Here is a 23,751-nt window from a genome sequence, read left to right as displayed (position 1 = left end):
CGAGTCTTAAATACAGAATCACACAAACTTAGCACTCTTAAAACTCTTTTTTTATTCTTTAAAGACAATCTGAAGGGCCACTTGATACATTATGGTGCTATAAGGAATTTTAGTCGACATCCATATAATTTTTATTTCCTTTTGCATGTTTTCTCAGTAGCTCTAGTTATGATGATCGATCCTTGCCCATGTATTCTCGATATCTCAATGGTATTTAATCTTATGAAAATTGACAGGGGATTCTTCTTACACATAGCAAGCATTTGTTAAGAGGTTTTCACACTAGTTTAAGTATAACCTTTCACGCTTAAACAAGTCTTTTCAGTATAGGCTGACGTGAAAATCCTTAGAAGCATCGATATCATTGTCAAGATCGTTACTATGAATGGTTTAGAGGGGGAGGGACAGTAACACAGAGGCTTGCACTCCATTTCTAATGCGAAATAAACTATACCAAATGCGACGTATATGATTTTCTCCTTGCAATCTACAGAAAATCTTCCCTGAAATGGTATTACTCAATCGTCACTTCAAGTCGCCCCGCTCGGAGCTAGGCTGAATCGCTCGGAGCTAGGCTGAATTTGTTACCTGGGACACACTAACAAACGCAACTTTGGACAGCTTTTCTCTATTGCCAAAGAGCATAAGCGTGCACTTCCACTTATCTATAGAGCTTTTATTTTTGTAAAAATCGTACCCTAACTTCAGCTGCAGGTTAGCAGATCTTCAGTAAGATGAAAATGGTAAAAAACGGTATGGGGCTAACCATGCGCGATGATACACATGACTAACTATGCTCCTCTACACTAAAAAAGTCATAGCTACTGAGTTGGAGTCATCAGCATTTGTTGATCTAGAGCTAGGCTGAATTTGTTACCTGGGACAGATTAACAAACACAACTATGGACAGCTTTTCTCTACTGCGAAAGAGCATAAGCGTGCACTTCCACTTCTCCATAGAGCTTTTATTTTTGTAAAAATCGTACGCTAACTTCAGCTGCAGGTTAGCAGATCTTCAGTAAGATGAAAATGGTAAAAAACGGTATGGGGCCAACCATACGCAATGATAGACATGACCGACTATGCTCCTCTACACCAAAATTGTCATTGCTACGGAGTTGGAGTCATCGGCATTTGTTGATCTAGAGCTACGCTGAATTTGTTACCTGGGACAAACTAACAAACGCAACTTTGGACAGCTCCTCTCTATTGCCAAAAAGCATAAGCATGCATTTCCACTTCTCTATAGAGCTTTCATTTTTGTAAAAAGCGTACCCTAACTCCAGCTGCAGGTTAGCAGATCTTCAGTAAGATGAAAATGGTAAAAAACGGTATGGGTCCAACCATGGGCAATGATAGACGTGACTGACTATGCTCCTCTATACCAAAATTGTCATTGCTACGGAGTTGGAGTCATCAGCATTTGTTGATCTAGAGCTAGGCTGAATTTGTTACCTGGGACAGACTAACAAACGCAACTTTGGACAGCTCCTCTCTATTACCAAAGAGCATAAGCGTGCACTTCCACTTCTCTATAGAGCTTTCATTTTTGTAAAAAGCGTACCCTAACTCCAGCTGCAGGTTAACAGATCTTCAGTAAGATGAAAATAGTAAAAAACGGTATGGGTCCAACCATGGGCAATGATAGACGTGAGTGACTATGCTCCTCTACACCAAAAAAGTCATTGCTACGGAGTTGGAGTCATCAGCATTTGTTGATCTAGAGCTAGGCTGAATTTGTTACCTGGGACAGACTAACAAACGCAATTTTGGACAGCTCCTCTCTATTGCCAAAGAGCATAAGCGTGCACTTCCACTTATCTATAGAGCTTTCATTTTTTGTAAAAAGCGTACCCTAACTCCAGCTGCAGGTTAACAGATCTTCAGATGTGTTAAGATGTGTAAGATCTGTGCAAGATGAAAATGGTAAAAAACGGTATGGGTCCAACCATGGGCAATGATAGACGTGACTGCTATGCTCCTCTACACCAAAAAAGTCATTGCTACTGAGTTGTAGTCATTAGCATTTGTTGATCCGTGGGTATTGAAAAAAAGGCGTAAATTTTTAAGGTCTATTCATTTGTAATCAGTTTGTTTTTGTACATTGGAATTCTGTAAAAAATCGGGTTAAATCAGTAAGCTTTATATATTATTAATTTAGCATTTGTATCCGCAATTGTCAGCATACTTGACAGTTTTGTTGGCTTTTTTTTTGTATCCCCCCTCCAAACTAAAAACCCGAGCTATATTCTGAAACAAACAACAGTGAAAAGAGGTATAGTATATCTATGTATGAGAAGAGTGCTAAAAAGGTAATATACCCACGGTTACAAAACTTGTGAAACATTTACTTCATATGTTTTCACTGTGACTTTAACATTTAAAACGCGTTTTCCAGCAAATCCTCGTTGTTTATCTCACAGGGGATTTAATAGGAAAATAAGTTTCTCATAATGCGGTTACCCACGAAAAACAATAGATTGGAATTTGATTGCTACTCACAAGTAATAGTTGAAAAACTACTGATTGGTCCATGATGGCATTTGGGATCGTAATCTTATAATATTATATGGAATGCAAAAAGTTTTAAATCAATATCTTTCTGTCCATAAAATGATCGTTTTGGATCAGAGGTCTCCTGTATATCAGTCAATTCTATTATGGAACTCCATCCCTTTGGATGTCCCTCTTTTTCTTTCTGCAAAGGCATTATTTCGTCGGGTCTTTCCAGTTAAATAATTTTTGTCTCTCTTTTAATTCTATCCCAATTTGTATGTCACTTCTCTTCTTTTAAAATCTTGTCTTGTTCCAGTGTTTTTTTTTTTTGTTTTTTTTTATAAGTGTTTTATTTTTGTTCTCTGTGGCCCATTACAAGCATAGCTTCTTGGGCCTATTGATTGATTTACTTTTGTAATAGTTTTCTTTAGTATTAATAAATTGATTGATTGATTGATTGATGGTTGAAAGGATCGTTTAAAAGTCACATGGTCACAGGTGACAAACATTGAAGACTTGGGTAATCTCACTGTTATAAATTTATAGTTTGTAATAAACAGGTGATCTGAAGCAGCAAAAATGATAAAACAAAGCTTTCTTAAACAGTTCTTTATAGTCAAGTAGTAACAGATATGCCTAATGGCCATGGTAAGTTAGGTTTGAAAATTGAATAACAAAATGTTTAAATGTGTATTCTCTTTCAAGTGTAAAAGCCTTTTCTAATGATCTGTTCTCCTAAAATGATGAAGTCAAAGAAGCAGGAATAATGAAAGTATACTTTCTGATAAGAAGATGAAACTTAACAGTATGCAGTAAAAGAAATAGATAAGTATTAACAGGAGTTTATGTAAAACAAATTACCTACACAACTTAAATTCTTTTAATATCCTTTAAGTCTCTAAAATATGAAAATATTTAATATAAGATAATATTTCATAGATGACGGAATTATTTATTTACAGCTCCTCAAAGATGTCAAAGATAATCTACCCCATAGACTCTTTATGTAACCAATTTCAGATATTTTTCAGGCAAAGTGCGAGAAAGGCACTTTGTTAAACATAAAGTTAATACCATATTTCAACATAAACCATTTGACTTATTTAGTTTCTTTGCTTAAGTTGGCAAAAGATCTTTTGGAAGGTTTATGGTCTATGAAAAAAGCTTTAAAAAAAATGCACGAAAAGTAATTGTAAAAATGAAGTTTTTTCTGACAAAGTGAAGAGCAAAGTTAAAACGGATTAATATTACTGCCTCGAGGTTTATACAACAGATACTAGAAAAACTATTTCGAATAAACTGACTTGTAATATTTCCCTACGTTTGTGGAATTCTGAAAAACTAGCATCTTACTGAAAACACACAAAACCAACGGAACCAAACAGGGTTAGAAGCGGACAAATCCTTCAATTGGTTGCAGAAAATATAAGAATATGACGGTCTCAATAGTCTTTCATCAGTCATAAAATCAATAAAGTTTACTACACGATTTGGAATATATATAAAAAAAAAACTCAGGAAAGCTTAGTTTGAGTAAGAGACTAGTTTTTCTAGGATTGTAGAAATGTAGGGAAATATTAAAAGACAGTTTAATTGCAAGAATTCTTCAAAAATATGCAACATAAGCTGCAAACAAGTGATTTTGATTAATTAAAATTTCAACTTCATTTCATACCTTCTCAAGACCACAGCATAATTTGCGTTTTACAGAAAAAAAAAACAAATGACCGTGAATTGTCTGTTTAATATACAAATATTGATATTCATTCCTTAAATTTTCAATATTTTTTTATTTATTTAAGTAAAAACATTTAAAATGTATTTTGTTTTCAGTAAAAGGCAAATTATGTTCTGGTGTTGAGAAGGCATGGGGGTTGTCAGCCCTGTACATCTTAATGTTTGTTAGTTTTCAGTTTGACTTGGTTATTTATTGTAATTTCTGTTTGTTTCGGTTTCATTTATTTATTGATTATAATTTGGGATAATTTTACGCTTGGGAGATTATTTAACTTCATTTCTGCTCATTTTCGGTTTAATGCAGCTCTTTACTTTTCTTTGAAAAACTCGTTTTGTGGAAAAAGTTTCTTAAAGTAAGTTAATGAAGTACAGGCAAGGTTTCCAGTTCTTGTACAATAAATAAAAAAAACAAGCTTTTGACTCTTTGTCACAACTCTACTTTTAAAACAGTTAAAACCTAGCGTAAAGAGCTATACGTTGAGTAGGGGACAGTCCTTTTCATGTGCGGAAATATTTCTGTTCGTTTTAAGTTTTAATGTCATTCCTTACTTTCAGCAAAAAAAACTTTTTTTTATCTAATTTCTGAACATTTTACATCTAACGCAGGTTCGAATTCAGCTCACCATACATGGAAAATTAAAACGAAATTTATTCTGGCAGCTTTATTAATTTGGCAGATTTATTCTGTATACAGAAAGTTGCCCCTTCAGCAATACCTTGCCCTTTACGCTAAAGCTGTTACCACTTCCTATTCTAATTAAAAGCTTCCTATTCTAACTAAACGGCCTCCGTGTTTCAGTAGACGCTCTTAAAAAATTAGGATAAACAGTTAAACTCTAGCGTAAAGAGCAAGGTATTAAAGAGGAGGCAACCCTTCATATATGGAATGAATTGTTTTCGTGTTCCAAAATATGCCGGTAAACCTGGCTCACCCTCATTGGAATATACCCTTCCCCTCACAGAGATCTCCTAAGAGTAAATTTAATCCAACGTAAAGTACAGCCCGTCATGCACCAAATTAAAAGACCTACATGCACGCATTCCACTGCATCAAAAATTTTGAAGAATAATGTATATGGTTTTGTATACTTGAGATAAAGCGATTAAAATCAAAAAGTAGCTCCTGGATGATTCCCCAAAAACATCTCCACATGAAAAATCAGCCAAATTAAAAAGAATTTGGTCCCTGGAATATTCACCCCCCCCCCCCAAGAAAAATTCTCCCTGTAGAAATTCACCTTAAGCACACTCCCCCTCCAAAAAAATGTCCGTATATTTCCCAATAGAAAATACTATACGTAAACAATGGGTGGATTTCATATCTTAAAGGCCTCTCCCCATGGACTGTTGGGGAAGGGTCATATTACACCTTCAGACATAATTATTCTATCTTTAAACTATACTGAACAAAATGGCTATCTCAACATTTTAATCGGACAATTTTGGGGGGAAATGGGCATGGCAGGAGGCCCAGTTGCCTTCCAATTTTTTTGGTCACTTAAAAAGGGCACTAGAATCGACCCTGGAAAAAAAATGCATCATGCATTTTTTTCAAACATGCATCTATGCATGTTTGAAATCTATGCATCTATGCATATTCAAAATGCATAAACAAACATGCATCTATTATCTGTATTATGGCAAAAATAGCGAAATTCCATATTGTGGAAGTTCAACTAAGGTTCCTTTAATTTTAGCGAGTGTTTCCCCTCTATTTCAAAAATCAGGCAAACTTTCTCGTGCTCGTAACTTTTGATGGGGAGCATTAGACTTGATGGATCTTATATATTTGGTTTCAGCATAAAAAGCTGATTCTTTTGATGCATCTACTGATATTAAAATTCCGTCTTTTAGAGTTTCAGTTACTATTGAGCTGAGTCACTCCTTAATTACAGTTTCTTACGACATACTGTTTGAAATCTATACGCTTTTTTGATGTGAAGAATAGTCGCATTTCAAATTTAATTAAGCTTGTTCATTTGTTAGTTCTGATAAGAAAGCCAAAATCAAATTTATGAAAAAGCTTCATTCATATTGCCTGTATAGGTCTAAGGGTAGAAAATTCTGCCTTTTACCAAAGGCTCTTATTTCAACTCTTATCAACAGCAGTTTTTCAAGCATTTCGTGACGAACATGACAATTTATACAAGCTGGTGTAGAGCACTTTTTTGAAGAGACAAAGGGAATGGCATATCCATAAAAAAAAATCAGAGAACAAACATATAGAAGACTAATACACCAATTTTCATAATTTTACATTTTCAAAATTCTAAATTTTTCTTAGTTTCTAAGCGCTTCGTCTGGTCGTCTATGAGCAGTATTTCAAAGGTGATAGAGCTTAAAAAAATACATTAGTTCTGAAATAAGTTGGAAGAGCAAAAGAGGTATTTACTTGATGAGAAAAAATATTACTGAAAGTTAATTGGTCTTAAAAGTGGGAATCATGGTGACTTTTCAATGATGAGAAAATAAGAGAATTTTTCTAGAGGGCAAGAGCTTTGGTCATCTAGTGAGGGTCATAAACTCCTATTTTGCTTATGATTAAGTCATGAGTTGTTAATACCTTGAACAAATCAATTATAGTCAGAACACATTTTACCAACAGGCTAGGATTCTGGCGGTCTGTCGAAAGGAAACCTGCTCGATTATTCATGTTGAGGCGAGGGCGAAAATGTCACTTACTTATACCAGAACTAAAAAGTAAAGTATTACAAAATCCATTATGACAACTTGTCTTGTCACCATTCAAATTGAAATCCGTGAATAAATTCTTTCATGGGAATCAACGAAATTTCCACGATTTTCCCTCGAAAGAATTGATTTCTGTATTATAGGAACCTATTAAAGGCCTACAATTTGTCAATTAGCTTGTTGTACCAAGGAAAATGTGTAAAACTGTTCTTTTGTTTAAATTGTGTTGCAAGTACCAGGTAATATGGCATGTTATTGGGTAGAATTCTAGTTTAGCATCTAATTGATGATGCTTTTATTATTTTCTTTAATCATTTTGATAAAATTGTTTCGTAATTAAGTTAAAAAAAAAAATCCGATGAAAGTAAGGAGCAACTTTAAAACCAGAAACAAACGGAAATTATTCTGCATATAAATGCTGTTGTCTCCTGCCTAACTCCTGAATCGTTAAGCTGAAGTTTCTTAGTGCTTTAAAACAGCTTCTTTTTTTCTGATTCAATGGTACTGATGTTTCAGCAAATCTCTTAAAGAAATTTGGACAAAAAGTCAAAATTTAGAGTAAAGAGCAAGAAGTGGAGGGGGACATGTTTCCCTCATGTAAAGCATAATTCTTGTTTATTTTAAATTTACTCTTTACTTTCAGTGGAGAAAAAGCTGTTTTTTCAAGTTTGATCTTTGATGGTTTTCAATTTATGTCAAAGTCTAACCATTATATGATGTGGGTTACTAGCCTGTCTAGCATCTAACTGATACTTTTATAATTTTCTTTGATTGTTTTGACAAAATTGTTTTGTAATTAAATTAAAAAAAACTTCAATTGAAAGTAAGGAGCAACTTTAAAACCTAAAACAAACTGAAAATATTCTGCATATAAAGGCTGTTTTCCGCTGCTTAACTCCTGAATCGTTAAGCAAAATTTCTTAGAGCTTTAAGACAGCTTTTTTCCAATTCGATGGTCCTAATGTTTCACAAATTTTCTTAAAGAAATTTGGACAAAAATTCAAAATTTAGAGTAAAGAGCTAGCAGTGGAGGAGGGCATGTCTCCCTCACATAAAGCATAATTCTTGTTTATTTTAAAGTTACTCTTTACTTTCAGTAGAGAAAAAGCTGTTTTTTCAAGTTTGATCTTTGATGGTTTTCAATTTATGTCAAAGTCTAACCATTATATGATGTGGGTTACTAGCCTGTCTAGCATCTAACTGATACTTGTTATAATTTTCTTTGATTGTTTTGACAAAATTGTTTTGTAATTAAATGAAAAAAAACTTCAATTGAAAGTAAGGAGCAACTTTAAAACCTTCTGCATATAAAGGCTGTTTTCCGCTGCTTAACTCCTGAATCGTTAAGCAAAATTTCTTAGTGCTTTAAGACAGCTTTTTTCCAATTCGATGGTCCTAATGTTTCACAAATTTTCTTAAAGAAATTTCGACAAAAAGTCAAAATTTAGAGTAAAGAGCTAGCAGTGGAGGAGGGCATGTCTCCCTCACATATAGCATAATTCTTGTTTATTTTAAAGTTACTCTTTATTTTCAGAAGAGAAAAAACTATTTTTTTAAGTTTGGTCATTGATGGTTTTCAATTCATGTCAAAGTCTAACCGATATATGATGTGGGTTACTAGCCAGTCTAGCATCTAACTGATGATACTTTTATTATTTTCTTTGATCGTTTTGAAAAAACTGTTTGGTAATTAAATTTTAAAAAAACTTCAATTGAAAGTAAGGAGCAACTTTAAAACCTAAAACAAACAGAAAATATTCTGCATATAAAGGCTGTTTTCCGCTGCTTAACTCCTGAATCGTTAAGCAAAATTTCTTAGTGCTTTAAGACAGCTTTTTTCCAATTCGATGGTCCTAATGTTTCAGCAAATTTTCTTAAAGAAATTTGGACAAGAAGTCAAAATTTAGAGTTAAGAGCAAGCAGTGGAGGAGGGCATGTCTCTCTCACATAAAGCTTAATTCTTGTTTATTTTAAATTTACTCTTTACTTTCAGTGGAAAAAAACTGTTTTTTTAAGTTCGATCTTTGATGTTTTTCAATTCATGTCAAGATCTAACCATAATATGATGTGGGTTACCAGCCTGTCAAATGTTAAGTGGCTTAAGCGTTCTTAAGCCACTCAGCTTTTAGCAAGCTTTTTAGTTTTTCAGCTTAAGAATAGAAATGTGAAATCGTAATCAAAATTTTAGACAAATTTGAAATAGTAGTTCTGTTGCATTCGTCCTTAATGAAATTTTTACTCAAGAATTTTGGGTGGACAAAGAGAGGTACTATAGTACATTGAGATGGAAATTCCATGTAACTGCTGATCTTCCACATGGCTGAAGCCATCACGATCTCTATACTAGTTTTCTCTGATGTCTATATCCATTATAAACATTTGTTTAAACCCATTGGAATATTGAAGCCTATTTAAGTGGAAAAAAAGAAGTATTATAATCTAAAATTGCCAAAACAAGATTCCTAGCAGCCCTTAAGTATTTTCCTTGCAACACTTATGATGGACTGCTTGATCTTTTCTTTCTCTGTATCAGTAGGCATCTTAATGTAATATCTTTTGCTACAATGAGAAACATTTAATTGCTATAAGGTATTGAACAGACTTAATATGTGTTCAACACTTAATCAAGGACAATGAAAATTCGATTCTAATTAAATAAATGAAATTGAATAAGTAAAATTTTTTCCTTTCAATTACAGTTCTTAGTTTTTAGATCTGTGTAATCTTGTTTATTTTTCTTACAAGATTAGGATATATCAAGAACTTGTCTATATATTAATCCTTCTCACTTACATCAAATCTTTCCTTCAAAGCTAAAGTAGGGTGTAGTAAGGTCTCATGGCTAAACTTAGAACTTGTGTTCCTACCCTTGAAATGCCCCTTATATTCCTTACAGTACAATATTGATGAAAAATATGCAATGAAATTCAAAATATATGTGAGTCCTAAAGATACTATCTGCAAAATGAGAAATAAACAGCTTTTTCTGCTCTCTTTTTTATTACTTTACTTTTTAATTACTTAAATCTACGCAGCACCTCCATGTATTGTCTTTCTTTCTGACTATTGCTAGTGGAAAACACCACTCGCTAACCCCCTCTTTAATAATTCCTTGTTCTTCCATTTCTTTGATTTGGTTATCAAGCTATGACTTTAAATGGGAATGGTACTATTATTGGAATTTTTTTAATTGAAGGTGCTTGTGTTGGTATTTTGTGTGTAATCAGGTGGGTAAAGTTCACTTTTTTTATTACTTTGGCATCATTCAGATGGATTCTGCACTATACCAGAACTTGTCAAAGTTATCCTGCACTTCAGGCACTGCTGCCATGAAGTAAGGAGCAGATATTTTGTGTTGAATGTAAAGCAATGGTGCATTGATGGACAGCAGATCTTTCTTTGCTTTATTCTCTCAGAATCATGCACAAAAAAAAAGATTTCTTCATTGCTAGATTTTTTTCTCTAGCTCAATGTGATGCACTAAACAGGGTGTTTTTTAACTGCATGGTATTCTGCATGATGTAATGTATCCATATTTGGCGATATATATTCACAAAAAATAACTCGGTTGCGAAGATTTCTCAATAGGAGAACCGAAAATAATTGGGTTCAGTTCCACAAGTTAGCTAAAATGATCTTTCATGAAATAGACTCAACTAGGAAAACTTTGAACTCTTTTAAGTATCTTACTTTTCAAACCTAGTACTGGTACAAAAGTAGTACCGGACAGAACGTAAGAGCATTACAAAAAAAAAATTGATTGTTAACTACTGTAATATGATTAATACCAGAGACTGTAGAAAACTTATGAGAGCGAAAACTGGCGCGAATTTAAAAAAAAAAAAAAACACCATCGCCACCTGGTGTTTGATATTTTTTCTTTTTACGCCTAACCTGCTGCATGCTTGACTTTTCAGGTATTTTAAATGAAGGAAACCGTACAAGAAGCATATTTCTTTTACTTCAGTTTTCTTATTCATTTAAATTGTCAAAGGTGTTTTCTATAGGGTGTTGGCTTGTGAGATGTTTCAAACAGGCTAAATTGGCTACTTAGGTCTACTTTTGCAGTATTAGCACAGTTTTTAACTAGTTTTCTTATTCATTTAAATTGTCAAAGGTGTTTTCTATAGGGTGTTGGCTTGTGAGATGTTTCAAACAGGCTAAATTGGATACTTAGGTCTACTTTTGCAGTATTAGCAGAGTTTTTGACTAGTTTTCTTATTCATTTAAATTGTCAAAGGTGTTTTCTATAGGGTGTTGGCTTGTGAGATGTTTCAAACAGGCTAAATTGGCTACTTAGGTCTACTTTTGCAGTATTAGCAGAGTTTATAACTAGTTTTCTTATTCATTTAAATTGTCAAAGGTGTTTTCTATAGGGTGTTGGCTTGTGAGATGTTTCAAACAGGCTAAATTGGATACTTAGGTCTACTTTTGCAGTATTAGCAGAGTTTTTAACTAGTTTTCTTATTCATTTAAATTGTCAAAGGTGTTTTTCTATAGGGTGTCGGCTTGTGAGATGCTTCAAACAGGCTAAATTGGCTACTTAGGTCTACTTTTGCAGTATTAGCAGAGTTTTTAACTAGTTTTCTTATTCATTTAAATTGTCAAAGTTGTTTTCTATAGGGTGTTGGCTTGTGAGATGTTTCAAACAGGCTAAATTGGATACTTAGGTCTACTTTTGCAGTATTAGCAGAGTTTTTAACTAGTTTTCTTATTCATTTAAATTGTCAAAGGTGTTTTCTATAGGGTGTTGGCTTGTGAGATGTTTCAAACAGGCTAAATTGGATACTTAGGTCTACTTTTGCAGTATTAGCAGAGTTTTTAACTAGTTTTCTTATTCATTTAAATTGTCAAAGGTGTTTTTCTATAGGGTGTCGGCTTGTGAGATGCTTCAAACAGGCTAAATTGGCTACTTAGGTCTACTTTTGCAGTATTAGCAGAGTTTTTAACTAGTTTTCTTATTCATTTAAATTGACAAAGGTGTTTTCTATAGGGTGTTGGCTTGTGAGATGTTTCAAACAGGCTAAATTGGATACTTAGGTCTACTTTTGCAGTATTAGCAGAGTCTCTAATAAGTTTTCTTCTTCATTTAAATTCTCAAAGGTGTTTTCTATAGGGTGTTGGCTTGTGAGATGTTTCAAACAGGCTACATTGGCTACTTAGGTCTACTTTTGCAGTATCAGCAGAATTTCTAATAAGTTTTCTTATTCATTTAAATTATCAAAGGTGTTTTTTATAAGGTGTTGGCTTGTGAGATGTTTCAGACAGGCTAAATTGGCTACTTAGGTCTACTTTTGTAGTACCAGCAGAATTTCTAATTCTGCACATACACTTCAAGTAAGAAAAATACTTATCTCTATAGTCAGAATTGCATCCTGAATCCAAAGTTATTGTGCATTTGCATCAGAAAGGAAATTAATATTCACCATATACAGACCTAGCCTATACCAATTCAGGGTATATATTTGCACGTTAGTGAGTATATGTGTATGTATGTGTGTATGTGTGTATGTGTATATGTACGTGTGTATGTATATGTATGTATATGTATGTGTATATATATATATATATATATATATATATATATATATATATATATATATATATATATATATATATATGTATATATGTAAGCCCTATAGATAGGTAGAGTAGCTCCATAGGAGGCTTAGGCCAAGTAGGACCTTGTCCCAGTGGGGCCCATAATAGAAACTGGGAAACCCTCCCCGGGGGGTCATAATTTCAGGTGGAGGAGGAAGAAGGCCCCTCAAATGTACACTCAGCGGGGCCAACTGCCGTGTTCACGCGTCAGATGAGTTACAAACCTTCTCCCAGTAATGGGTTAAATTGCATGGTGAAGCAGAACACCATCGTGGGAGGATCCTCTATAGGAGGACAACTGCGGCAGGGCGTAAGATCCAGATTTATGGACAACGGCCTCTGTAAAGGGCTGCCTCGACCCTTTCGGGGTACCTGCAAGACTGGGAAACTTGCGGTCAATTTTTCCCACTTGAGGAGTGGCGCCCCTCGAGGAAATTATAGCCTAGTAAACAACACAGCACTCGTACGGGATTCTGATTATTGGATAATTTTCTGGGCTTGGTTTGTTTTGATGGGCGTTTTCGGGCTGAAAAACCTCTTCCTAGCTAATTTATCTACTATGGGCTGCCTCCCCGTAGTAGCATAATATTTGTAGGCATGAATATATAATGAGTCGGAGGTAATAGGCTTGGGACTGTCTGTGCAGGATTTCGACTCTTGTTGATAGAAGAGCATCGCCAAGTGCTGAAAACCATGTTGTGACCAAGATGGGCCCAGGATTGCACAAAGCCTCCAACTTACTGGAGGTCCCAGGGACTTCTTGCTGTCCGGTTCTAAGCCGGCTTAAGCGCTTCGGTGTAGACTTGAGAAGATATGTTGGTCCCCATCCTGCACTGGTATCCGGGATCACTGCTTTTCTTGAGGCCAAAATAATTTCAAAGATTTAAAGAACATGAAAATTGGAACTTGGAATGTTACGACGTTAAAAAATGACTATCGCATCGACATTTTGACTGACGAATTCAGACGGTTTGAACTGGATTTATTAGGAGTTTCAGAAACTCATATCCCAGGGGTAGGAAGCATGAAATTAGGTGACATAGAATTTGTTTACTCAGGAAGGAAGGATGGGGTACATAGACAGGGAGTAGGGCTCATGATGAATAAGGAAGCTGCTAAGTCTTGTTTAGGCTGGGAAGGTATTAATAATAGAATACTAATTGCTCATTTTATGACTAAAAAGTTTAGGGTATCAGTTATAGTAGTATATGCCCCCATTGAACCAACTGATGGAGATACTAGTGACTCAGATGAATTTTACTTACAGTTACAGGAGCAAATAGACAGGGTACCAGGTAGAAATATGGTGTTTTTGCTAGGAGATTTTAATGCCCAGGTTGGTAGAAATAGGGATAGATGGTATCCTAGCCTAGGTAATTTTGGTGTAGGAAAAGAAAACAGTAATGGCTATAGGCTTTTGCAATTTTGTAGGTATAACAACCTAGTTATAACCAATACGGTGTTTGGTCACAAAATGGCCCATAAGTCGACATGGTATTCACGTGATGGTAAGACAGCAAACCTTATTGATTATGTTATTGTAAACAGAAGACTAGCAGGATCAATACAAGATACTAGGGTGTATAGGAGTGCCGTTATTGATGTTAAAAGTAAAGATCACCATCTAGTAGTGTCTAAGGTTAATTTAAAGCTGAAATTTCGGAAGAGTAACTCCCTCCCGGGAAGTTATGATGTTGGTAGACTTCAGGATGAAAATTTGAGAAAAAAATTCCAGGAACAGTTGAGTACTAAACTTGAGGGTTTAAAATTTGACAATGTGGAAGATGGATGGAATAATTTCAGAAAAACAGTTTGTGAAGTTGCTGATGGTGTCCTAGGGAAGAGTGCTAAGACAGCAACTAGGAATATTAGTGAAAAAGCTTTAGGTTTAATAGAGAGTAGAAGGGGTTTGTATAAGAATTATCTGAGCGATAGGTCGTATGAAAACAAAAGGAATGTAAAGAAAGTGGAGAAAGCATTAAAATATGAACTAAGGAGATGTGAAATGGAGGCGATGGATAAAATTGCTGAGGATCTGGAAGATGCGGCTAGACGGCATAATAGTAAAATATTATACTGGCATGTTAATAAATTGAAAGGGAGTAGCCGATCCGGACTAGTCCCAGTTAAAGATAGAAATGGGGTCACAATAAGTGATAAGGAAAAAGTTAAAGAAAGATGGGTGGAACATTTTGAGAATGTGCTAAACCGAGATACAGTTGCAGGAAAAGATATAGATGAAAATGAAAAAGTTTGTGATACCTTGGATGTGAAGGAAGATTTGTTTAGTGAGGAAGAATTAGCGACAGTACTAGAAGGATTAAAAAATAATAAGGCCCCAGGTGCTGATAGTATGATTAATGAGTTCCTTAAATATGGTGGCTCTGAGGTTAGGAATAAGCTACTGAAGATTATGAACATGATTTTTGAAAAAGGGCAAGTACCCAATGATTTTAGGAAAACCTTAATTAAACCACTGTATAAGAAAGGTGACAAGAGTGAATGTCGGAATTATCGAGGCATTAGTCTGGTCTCTTTAGGTAGCAAATTACTGAGTAATATGATACTTTTTAGACTGAGACATGCTGTAGACAAAGTTTTAAGGAAAGAACAATGCGGTTTTAGAAAAGGTAGAGGATGTGTCGACCATGTTTTCACTCTTAGGTTAATAATTGAGAAGTCCCTTCGTTGTCAAACACCTTTGGTCCTTAGTTTTATCGATTATAAGCAAGCTTTCGATTCTGTTGATAGAACAGCGTTAACAAAGGTCTTATCGTTATATGGTATACCAGAAAAATACATTAAAGTGATTTGCGCAATGTACGAGAATAATACTGCTGCGGTTAAGGTAGGAAATGAGGTTAGCAACTGGTTTTGTATTAAATCAGGAGTTAAGCAGGGTTGTGTTCTATCCCCCTTTATATGGATCATTTTGATGGACTTCGTCTTAAGGAGCACAGGAAAGGCAATTGGAGACCATGGAATCAAATGGGGAGGAAGAACGCTCCTGGACTTAGATTATGCTGATGATTTAAGCATATTAGATGAAAGTGTGAGCAAAATGAATGAATTTTTAGAGGTTTTACGAGTTCAGGGTGCTAAAATAGGCTTGAAAATTAATGTTAAGAAGACTAAGTCACTAAGGTTAGGAATAAGTGAAGATGAACAGGTGACCTTAGGTAACGAAAAGATTGATCAGGTTGGGAGCTTCAGTTACCTTGGTAGTATTATTAGTAAAGATGGTGGGAGCAGTGAAGATGTTAAAAGTAGAATAGCTAAAGCTCAGGATGTTTTTTCACAGTTAAAAAAAGTTTGGAAGAATAGAAAGATAAGCCTACAAACCAAGATTAGAATATTGGAAGCTACAGTGATGACAGTGGTCAAATATGGCTCTGAAGCATGGACACTCCGAAAAGCAGATGAAAATTTACTAGATGTTTTCCAGAGAAATTGCCTACGGATTGTTCTGGGTACCCGGCTGACTGACCGTATTTCAAACAGTAGGTTGTACGAAAAGTGTGGTTTCAATCCCGCTTTCTGGGGCTATAATGAAAGAAAGGTTGAGATGGCTAGGCCACGTTCTACGGATGAAGGATGACAGATTACCGAAGATTGTCCTTTTTGGCCAACCGTCTGGGGCTACACGGAAAGCAGGTCGTCCTTGTCTGGGTTGGGAGGATGTCATAAATAAGGATTTAAAGGAAATGGGAACTTCCTGGGAGGGTGTAAAGAGGGAGGCTTTAAATAGATTAGGTTGGAGGAGGAGCGTGCGTAGCTGTGTTGGCCTCAGGCGGCTTGGTGCTGCAGTGAGTTATTAGTAGTAGTAGTAGTAATAATTGTAAACTTGAAGTTCAAAGCTTGAGAGGAACAAGCATTGTTTTCATAGCAATTTGTACAAAAAGATTATAAAATATTTTTTGGCCCATTCCTTCAGCTTCAACAAACAGTTTACATCTTTTCAGTAAAAAAAATTAAATTGCATTGTGCCATGATCCCAATGGTCAGCCAATTTGAAGCATAATATCTGATCTAATAATCAGGCATCTAATACCTAACTTCATGCTGAGCAGAGGTGCACACTTGATGCATGGGATGATTGTTTCTAGGCAGTTGGTACATATCTGTATCCTATTGATTAACTTAGCAATGCATGGGTGGAGTGAAGCTAGAATGTGACACAAACAATGCAAATGATGTACAAATTTATCCAGACATCTGAGATTAAAAAAGAAACCTTGGAATTTACTATTTCCTGAGAAGAGAGGCTTATTGATTTTCCAGCTTCAAGTTACATTAATTACTCAAACACGCAGTTGTAAGCAGGAAACTGATGAGCTTTCTACATTTGTTTTGTCAGAGAATCAAAAACAGACAAATAAATGTAGCATAGTACCTAATTTTCTGTAGCATTTCAGACAAATTTTCTAACCTGCTATTGAAGAGTCTATCAGAAAAAAAAATTAAGGTTAGAATATATATATATATATATATATATATATATATATATATATATATATATATATATATATATATATATATATATATATATATATATATATATATATATTTATATATATACATATATATATATACATATATATATATATATATATATATATATATATATATATATATATATATATATATATATATATATATATATATATATATATATATATATATATATACATATATATATATATATATATATATATATATATATATATATATATATATATATATATATATATATATATGTATATATATATATATATATGTATATATATAAATATATATATAAATATATATATATGTATATATATAAATATATATATATATATATATATATATGGAAAAAAAAATTATTTACCAGTTCTTCACTAAATCTGTCTGCAAGAATTAACTCCACTTCATATTCTTTTGTCTCAGTCTTCCTCCTTTTTAAGGGTGGAGCCATCTTTTTCAATGGCTGGAGTGTGTGAGCTACAAAAAAGGATACATATCAGTTATCAAACAGTTCATGGTAACAAACTGTAGTAAGGAGCGACCCGGCTCAATAGTAACCAAAACTCTAAAAAATGGAATTTTGATACCAATAGCTATATCAAAAGAATCGCATTTTAATGCTGATTTTAAATATATAAGTTTCATCAAGTTTAGTCTTACCCATCAAAAGTTACGAGTCTGAGAAAATTTGCCTTATTTAGGAAAATAGGGGAAAACACCCCCTAAAAGTCGTAGGATCTTAACGAAAATGACACCATCAGATTCAGCGTATCAGAGAACCTTACTATGGAAGTTTCAAGCTCCTATCTACAAAAATGTGGAATTTTGTATTTTTTGCCAGAAGACAAATCATGGGTGTGCTTATTTGTTTTTTTGTTTTTTTTTTCCAGGAGTCATCGTATCAACCAAGTAGTCCTAGTATGTCGCAAGAGGGCTCATTCTAACGGAAATGAAAAGTTCTAGTGCCCTTTTTAAGTGACCAAAAAAAATGGAGGGCATCTAGGCCCCCTCCCACGCTCATTTTTTTCCGAAAGTCAACGGATCAAAATTCTGAGATGGCCATTTTGTTCAGCATAGTCAAAAACCATAATAACTATGTCTTTGGGGATGACTTACTCCCCTACAATCCCTGGGGGAGGGGCTGCAAGTTACAAACTTTGACCAGTGTTTACATATAATAATGGTTATTTGGAAGTGTAAAGACGTTTTCAGGGGGATTTTATTTTGTTTGGGGGTGGGGCTGAGGAGAGGGGGCTATGTTGGAGGATCTTCCCTTGGAGGAATCTGTCATGGGGGAAGAAAAATTCAATGAAAAGGGCGCAGGATTTTCTAGCATTACTATAACAAAACAATGAAAAATAAACATGAAAACGTTTTTTTTCAAATGAAAGGAAGAAGTAGCATTGAAACTTAAAACGAACAGAGATTATTACGCATATGAGGGGTTCTAAAAATACTTTACCATAAAGAGCGAGGTATTTAGGAGGAGATAAATACCTTGCTCTTTATGCAAAAGTATTTTTAGTAATTTCAACTATTTATTCTACAGCCTTTCTGATTCAGGGGTCATTCTTAAAGAATTGGGACAAAACTTACAATTTAGTGTAAAGAGCAAGGTATTAACGAGGGTACAAACCCCCTCGTATACATAATAAAAACATAAGGTTATGAAAGTTTGTTGTGTAAGTTAATTCTTAAGTTACATATATTTTTTACTAATAAAAAACGTTCATTAAAAATTAAAAGTTCTAGTTGCCTTTTTAAATAACTGAAAAATTGGAGGGCAACTAGGCCTCCTTCTCCACCCCTTATTTCTCAAAATTGTCTGATCAAAACTAAGAGAAAGCCATTTAGCCAAAAAAAGAATTAATATACAAATTTCATTTTAATAATTTATGTGCGGAGAGCCAAAACCAAACATGCATTAATTCAAAAATGTTCAGAAATTAAATAAAAAAAAACTAATTTTTTTAGCTGAAAGTAAGGAGTGACATTAAAACTTAAACGAACAGAAATTACTCCATATATGAAATGGGTTGTCCCCTCTGCAATCCCTCGTTCTTTACACTAAAGTTTGACTCTTTGCCACAATTCTACTTTTTAAAACAATTAAAAGCTTTAGCGTAAAGAGCGAGGGATTGCAGAGGGGACAACCCATTTCATATATGGAATAATTTCTGTTCGTTTTAAGTTTTAATGTTGCTCCTTACTTTCAGCTAAAAAAATTAGTTTTTTTTTATTTAATAAATGGAAAGAAGTAGCTTCACTGCAAGGGTTAGACCCAAGCCTACCCAAATCAACAGTGATACATTTACTTGCCAGGAAAAAAGAAAGATGCACTAGGAGTATTACCTTCTACATTGTCAGGAAGGCTGTATCCAAAGGTGTGAGGTTTAAACCCTCCCTCTCAAATTTTTTTGTCAAACTAGTAAAAGCATCATAAAAATACATATGAAATTTGTTTGATGCATTTAAAATAATAGATCCCCCCCAGATAAAAAAAAATCCTGAATGAATCTTCAAGGCACTCAAAGCAAAGCATGCTATTTCAGCCAATCCTCATTAGGCACTTATTAGTCAAAGAAAAGGAAAAGAATAACAGGATATATACTAATCAATATATGGTTTATCCTTTCTTGTTGAGCGATATCTTATGATTATCATAATATTTCTCATTGTCTCTCTAAAGAGGGAGTATAAAACAAAATGAATTAACATACAACTTCAGTATACTTGATAGTTTGCTACTGATTCTTTTTTCTTGTCAAATTAGGATGATTGTTCCCAGTGCTGGATCTAGATTGTTTTTTTGGGGGGAGGGGTAAATGCACATTTTGCCACTCCCTATCACACCATAAATATTGTAAATATTACAATATTGTTTAGAGTGAAAGTTAAATTAATTTACCAGTAAAATAATGATTTTTACTTATTACATTTGTTGGATATTAAAAGTGCTAGTTTTATCACTCAGATTTTATTTCTAGTACTTTTGAGAAATGGATGATATTATTTATTCTGTAAGAGCTCTTCTCTTTCAAATATAGGCTAAGGCCTAGGTAAAAAAAGAAAGAAGAAAACTTTGTGTTAACTACTGACTGTGAGCTTGGCAAGGGACAGACACATAAGAAAGCTGAACACCCAGAAGTAGATGAAGCTTTGTAGATGTAGTTTGTTCAGGAAAGAAATAAGTAGGCATACTTTCAGGTTCTATATTGGTCATCAAACTAAGCTTTTTTACAAGGAAATAATAAAAAAAAGAAAAATTACGAGCCACCATTAAAATGGGAGTTTGAAAGCAACAGCTTGTCAAAATCATGTCAACAAATTGAACATATTAGTTGATATGTCAACACAAGTTTATTGTACTTAAAAAGCTATCTGGAGCTGAACATGGCCCTATATAATTTAATAGCATCACTTTTTGGGTACCCATATCATACCTGGGCTTGTGCAAAGTTGTCAGTTTTCAGTACCTGAATGTGACTAGAGCTTGTGTGTTAAGGGGTTAAAATGTTGTGTAAAGCTAGTTCCTAACACTGAAATACTAACTTTAGATGAGCATTTTGATTAAAATGACTTTCTTGTCAAAATTGACAGTAAGTTTTTAATATTAGTCTTGGATATGAACTATATATTTTAAGACAGTTGAGAGATTGTCAGGACTGGACTAGTGCCTGGCTAAAATCTAAAAAACTTTATTTTCTATATTTAAATTTAAATGAAAATTATCCTTACATCCTTGCCTGTTTAAATACAATTATTTTGCACCACTACTGCATTTTCTAAGACTAGGTTCAAGCTTTAAGTGTGTGACCAAGATTAGACTCTACTGCAGTCTATCAGTATATTTGAAATTTTGAGTGTTTTGTAATCTATTGTTAAAAATATTCAAGCTAATCACACTTGTTAAAAACATTTTGACATATCTAATGGTGAAACAATCAAATTCATGGGTGGTAAGATAGAAATTTTAGAATGATTTAGCTGTTAAAGAATGTATTACCTGGCCAACTACTGAGTATCTCAACCTATGTCTGTGATCAGGTATCTACTATTGACTGTCAGTGTTAGTGTTGATGAAGCTTAAATAATTAAGGTAATCACATAAGCTAAATATTAAGAAAATCTAAATAAACCTAGTAATAAAGCAATTCCTTTTTAAGGTGTTATAACTGAGGTTTTTAAGGTGGTATAACTGAGGTTCTACATTAATTTAAGTAATAAAATGATGATTAGCCTAATTGCCATACTACTGGTTATGTAGGTATATCTTGCTTTAGAGGATGGTCATGCAGTACAGTTCAACTAGAGGAAGGGCTGGGCTGCAAGATTGCTACAATTCAAGGGCACTGAATGGACAATTATTTCTCTTTCTCAGAGCTTTGGCTATCTGATTTCAGCCCTTTTGGCAACCTTAGACTATCCTATATGGTATCTATTTGCTTGGGATAAAAGAATGGAGAAAAATTAGATAAAACGAGATTATAGAAATATTCTTCACCAGCTTGGGGTTCTGTCAATGCCTGGCTATTACAGATTCCAATTTTAGGCTTCCGGCATATTAATTTTCCCGCTAAAAATTAAATTATTTAACGAAGAAAAATCTATTCTTTTTAGATGTCAGGATCAATCAATTGCTATAATCAAAATGTGCTAAACTACAAATTGCTGACCTTCAGTGAAAATTGACCTGAAAAGTAAAAGGGTGAAGAAGAGACCCATTTTGAGCACTTAGAAATAAGAAAACTTTAAAGGAAGAATTTTGAAAAAACATGTCTAAGGATATACATAGCTACCTTTATAATTTGTGATACAGCTCATAGAAAAAAATAACTTTTATAAAAGTACCTGACAAATGAGCCAAATTAGATATCAGGAGGTTCACCGGGTATATTTTTAAAAGGGCAATTTAGTGTTCTTCATTTAAAATTTTTATTACCCTCAGTGTTCTAATTTAAATTGCTTTTTATATATTTTTTTATAATCACCAGAATCCTTTTATATATTTTTGTATAATCACCAGAAACAAAAATGAAACAGGGATTATTTGGGTCTTTCACGGCACGGCGTCAAAAAGTCATAAAAACTGAGGACACATAAGTGCTTTAATAATTACTCAATCCACATACCGAGTTGGCGTTGAGAGATACTTTTTTTTTATTTCCTCGTGGTGCGGTCAGCAGCAAGAGCCTCTGCGTCTGACAACAGAATTCCAGCCTGGCCGGGAAGAGTATCGTGATGGCGCCGAAAAGCGGCAGGTGCAGGCCAAGTCTTAGCTCCGTACCAAAGGATCAAACAAATTAAGGTTCCGATAACCTTGATTTTTGTAGCTTGTTTAACCATTGGCTTCTTTGAAATATACCTTATTCTGCTTAAAATGGTAGAGGTCTTGGTCAATTGAGTAACAACTTCGTGGTTGATACAGCCGTCTGGAGATACAATAGAGCCGAGGTAAATGAATGGGTCAACCACTTGAATTTGGTTTCTGGCAATTGAGTCATTTGATTTTTTGGCTTCAGAATTTGACTGTGATATTGCTTTGGGATGGAAATTTGTTAAGATGTCCTCTCCCCTAAACACTCATCGAAAGTTTGAAATATCCATTTTTAAAATATTTTAAGGGTGTAGTAACAATGTCTCCTAGTATGCTATATTAATCACTGCCCCGGGGTAACAGTTCTAAATTTTGGAATTAGACCATTGCCAACATTCAGGATTTATCATTAGGAAATAGGGGATATTTGGTTCTAGGAATGTCCAGAAAGGCATAGGGTATTAAAATGAAACTCGGGGAATGTTTAGGAGTATGGTGAACTAAATTAAAAGACTCTACATATTTAGTGTATGAATAAGGTATCTCTGGAATGTTTTAAGAACATCTGAGGGTATTTAGTTAAAACTTTCAGTTTTTGCCGAGGGAGATGTTCAATAGAAGTCAAAAAGTAACCAACATAATTCCATGACCTTTCCTCAAATAAATCAAAGAAACGCTCCTTATTTTAATTTCCAAAAGAAAAAGTAAATATATCGGTTACGCTACTGTTGGTTAATATCCAAAAAACACAGGGATAGGTCAAAAGTGACATTTATTAGAAAACATAGTGTAGGGCGGGTGTTTTTTCAATAAAAAGAGGATTTTTTTAATCTAGAGGGAACTCTTATCTAGAAATAAATGAAACACAAGAACATAGATATTTTTCTAAATCTTGGGTGTATTTGCACTCCCCCCTCCCCCACTGTGGAGTTGTTTTCAACATGCTAAAGAAGCAAATTAAATATGTTGTCAAAAGTCTAAGAAGCAACTGAGATTGGACCCTTCAAAATAAAAAAATAGCTACTCCTACGGAAAAATCACCGCAGGACAAGCCACCTAGGCCAATACATCAACGCAAACTCCTCCTCCATCTCAATCTATTCAAACCCTTCCTTTTTACATCCTCCCAGGAGGTTCCCATTTCAAATTCAATTCAATTTATTCAAATAAACCTAAAATATAACACCAATAATAATAAAGATCCTGGAAGCGAGCTTGTTGAGGACCATAACCACAAAAAATTGAAAATGAAGAAGAGAGAAAAAAAAAGAAAAGAGAAAACATGGGTAACTAAAGCAAATTGAATAAGAATTTAGAGAGTTATAATATCAAAATTTTAGTATATTGTTATACAGCGTGCGAAAACTTGTGGATAGCTCGACACTGGAGAATATTAAATTCCA

General features: G+C 34.1%; 1 protein-coding gene across 1 annotated transcript in view; it reads right to left on the bottom strand.

The window, feature by feature from the left end:
* Positions 1 to 21,612, bottom strand: part of LOC136035683 (histone-lysine N-methyltransferase SUV39H2-like) — a 72,682-nt gene extending 51,070 nt beyond the window's left edge. The window contains exons 1-2 of the mRNA XM_065717611.1: positions 21,536 to 21,612; positions 17,396 to 17,508 (exon numbers count right to left, since the gene is read on the bottom strand). Coding sequence (XP_065573683.1) covers positions 17,396 to 17,482 — 87 coding nt within the window. The 5' untranslated portion in view covers positions 17,483 to 17,508; positions 21,536 to 21,612. The remainder of the gene's footprint in view (positions 1 to 17,395; positions 17,509 to 21,535) is intronic.
* Between the last annotated feature and the right edge of the window lie 2,139 nt (positions 21,613 to 23,751).

The sequence above is a fragment of the Artemia franciscana genome, chromosome 14 (genome assembly GCF_032884065.1).
Source record: "Artemia franciscana chromosome 14, ASM3288406v1, whole genome shotgun sequence".
NCBI lineage: Eukaryota > Metazoa > Arthropoda > Branchiopoda > Anostraca > Artemiidae > Artemia > Artemia franciscana.
The sequence above is the reverse complement of the archived record's forward strand: the minus strand, read 5'-3'. Positions and strand labels throughout refer to the sequence as shown.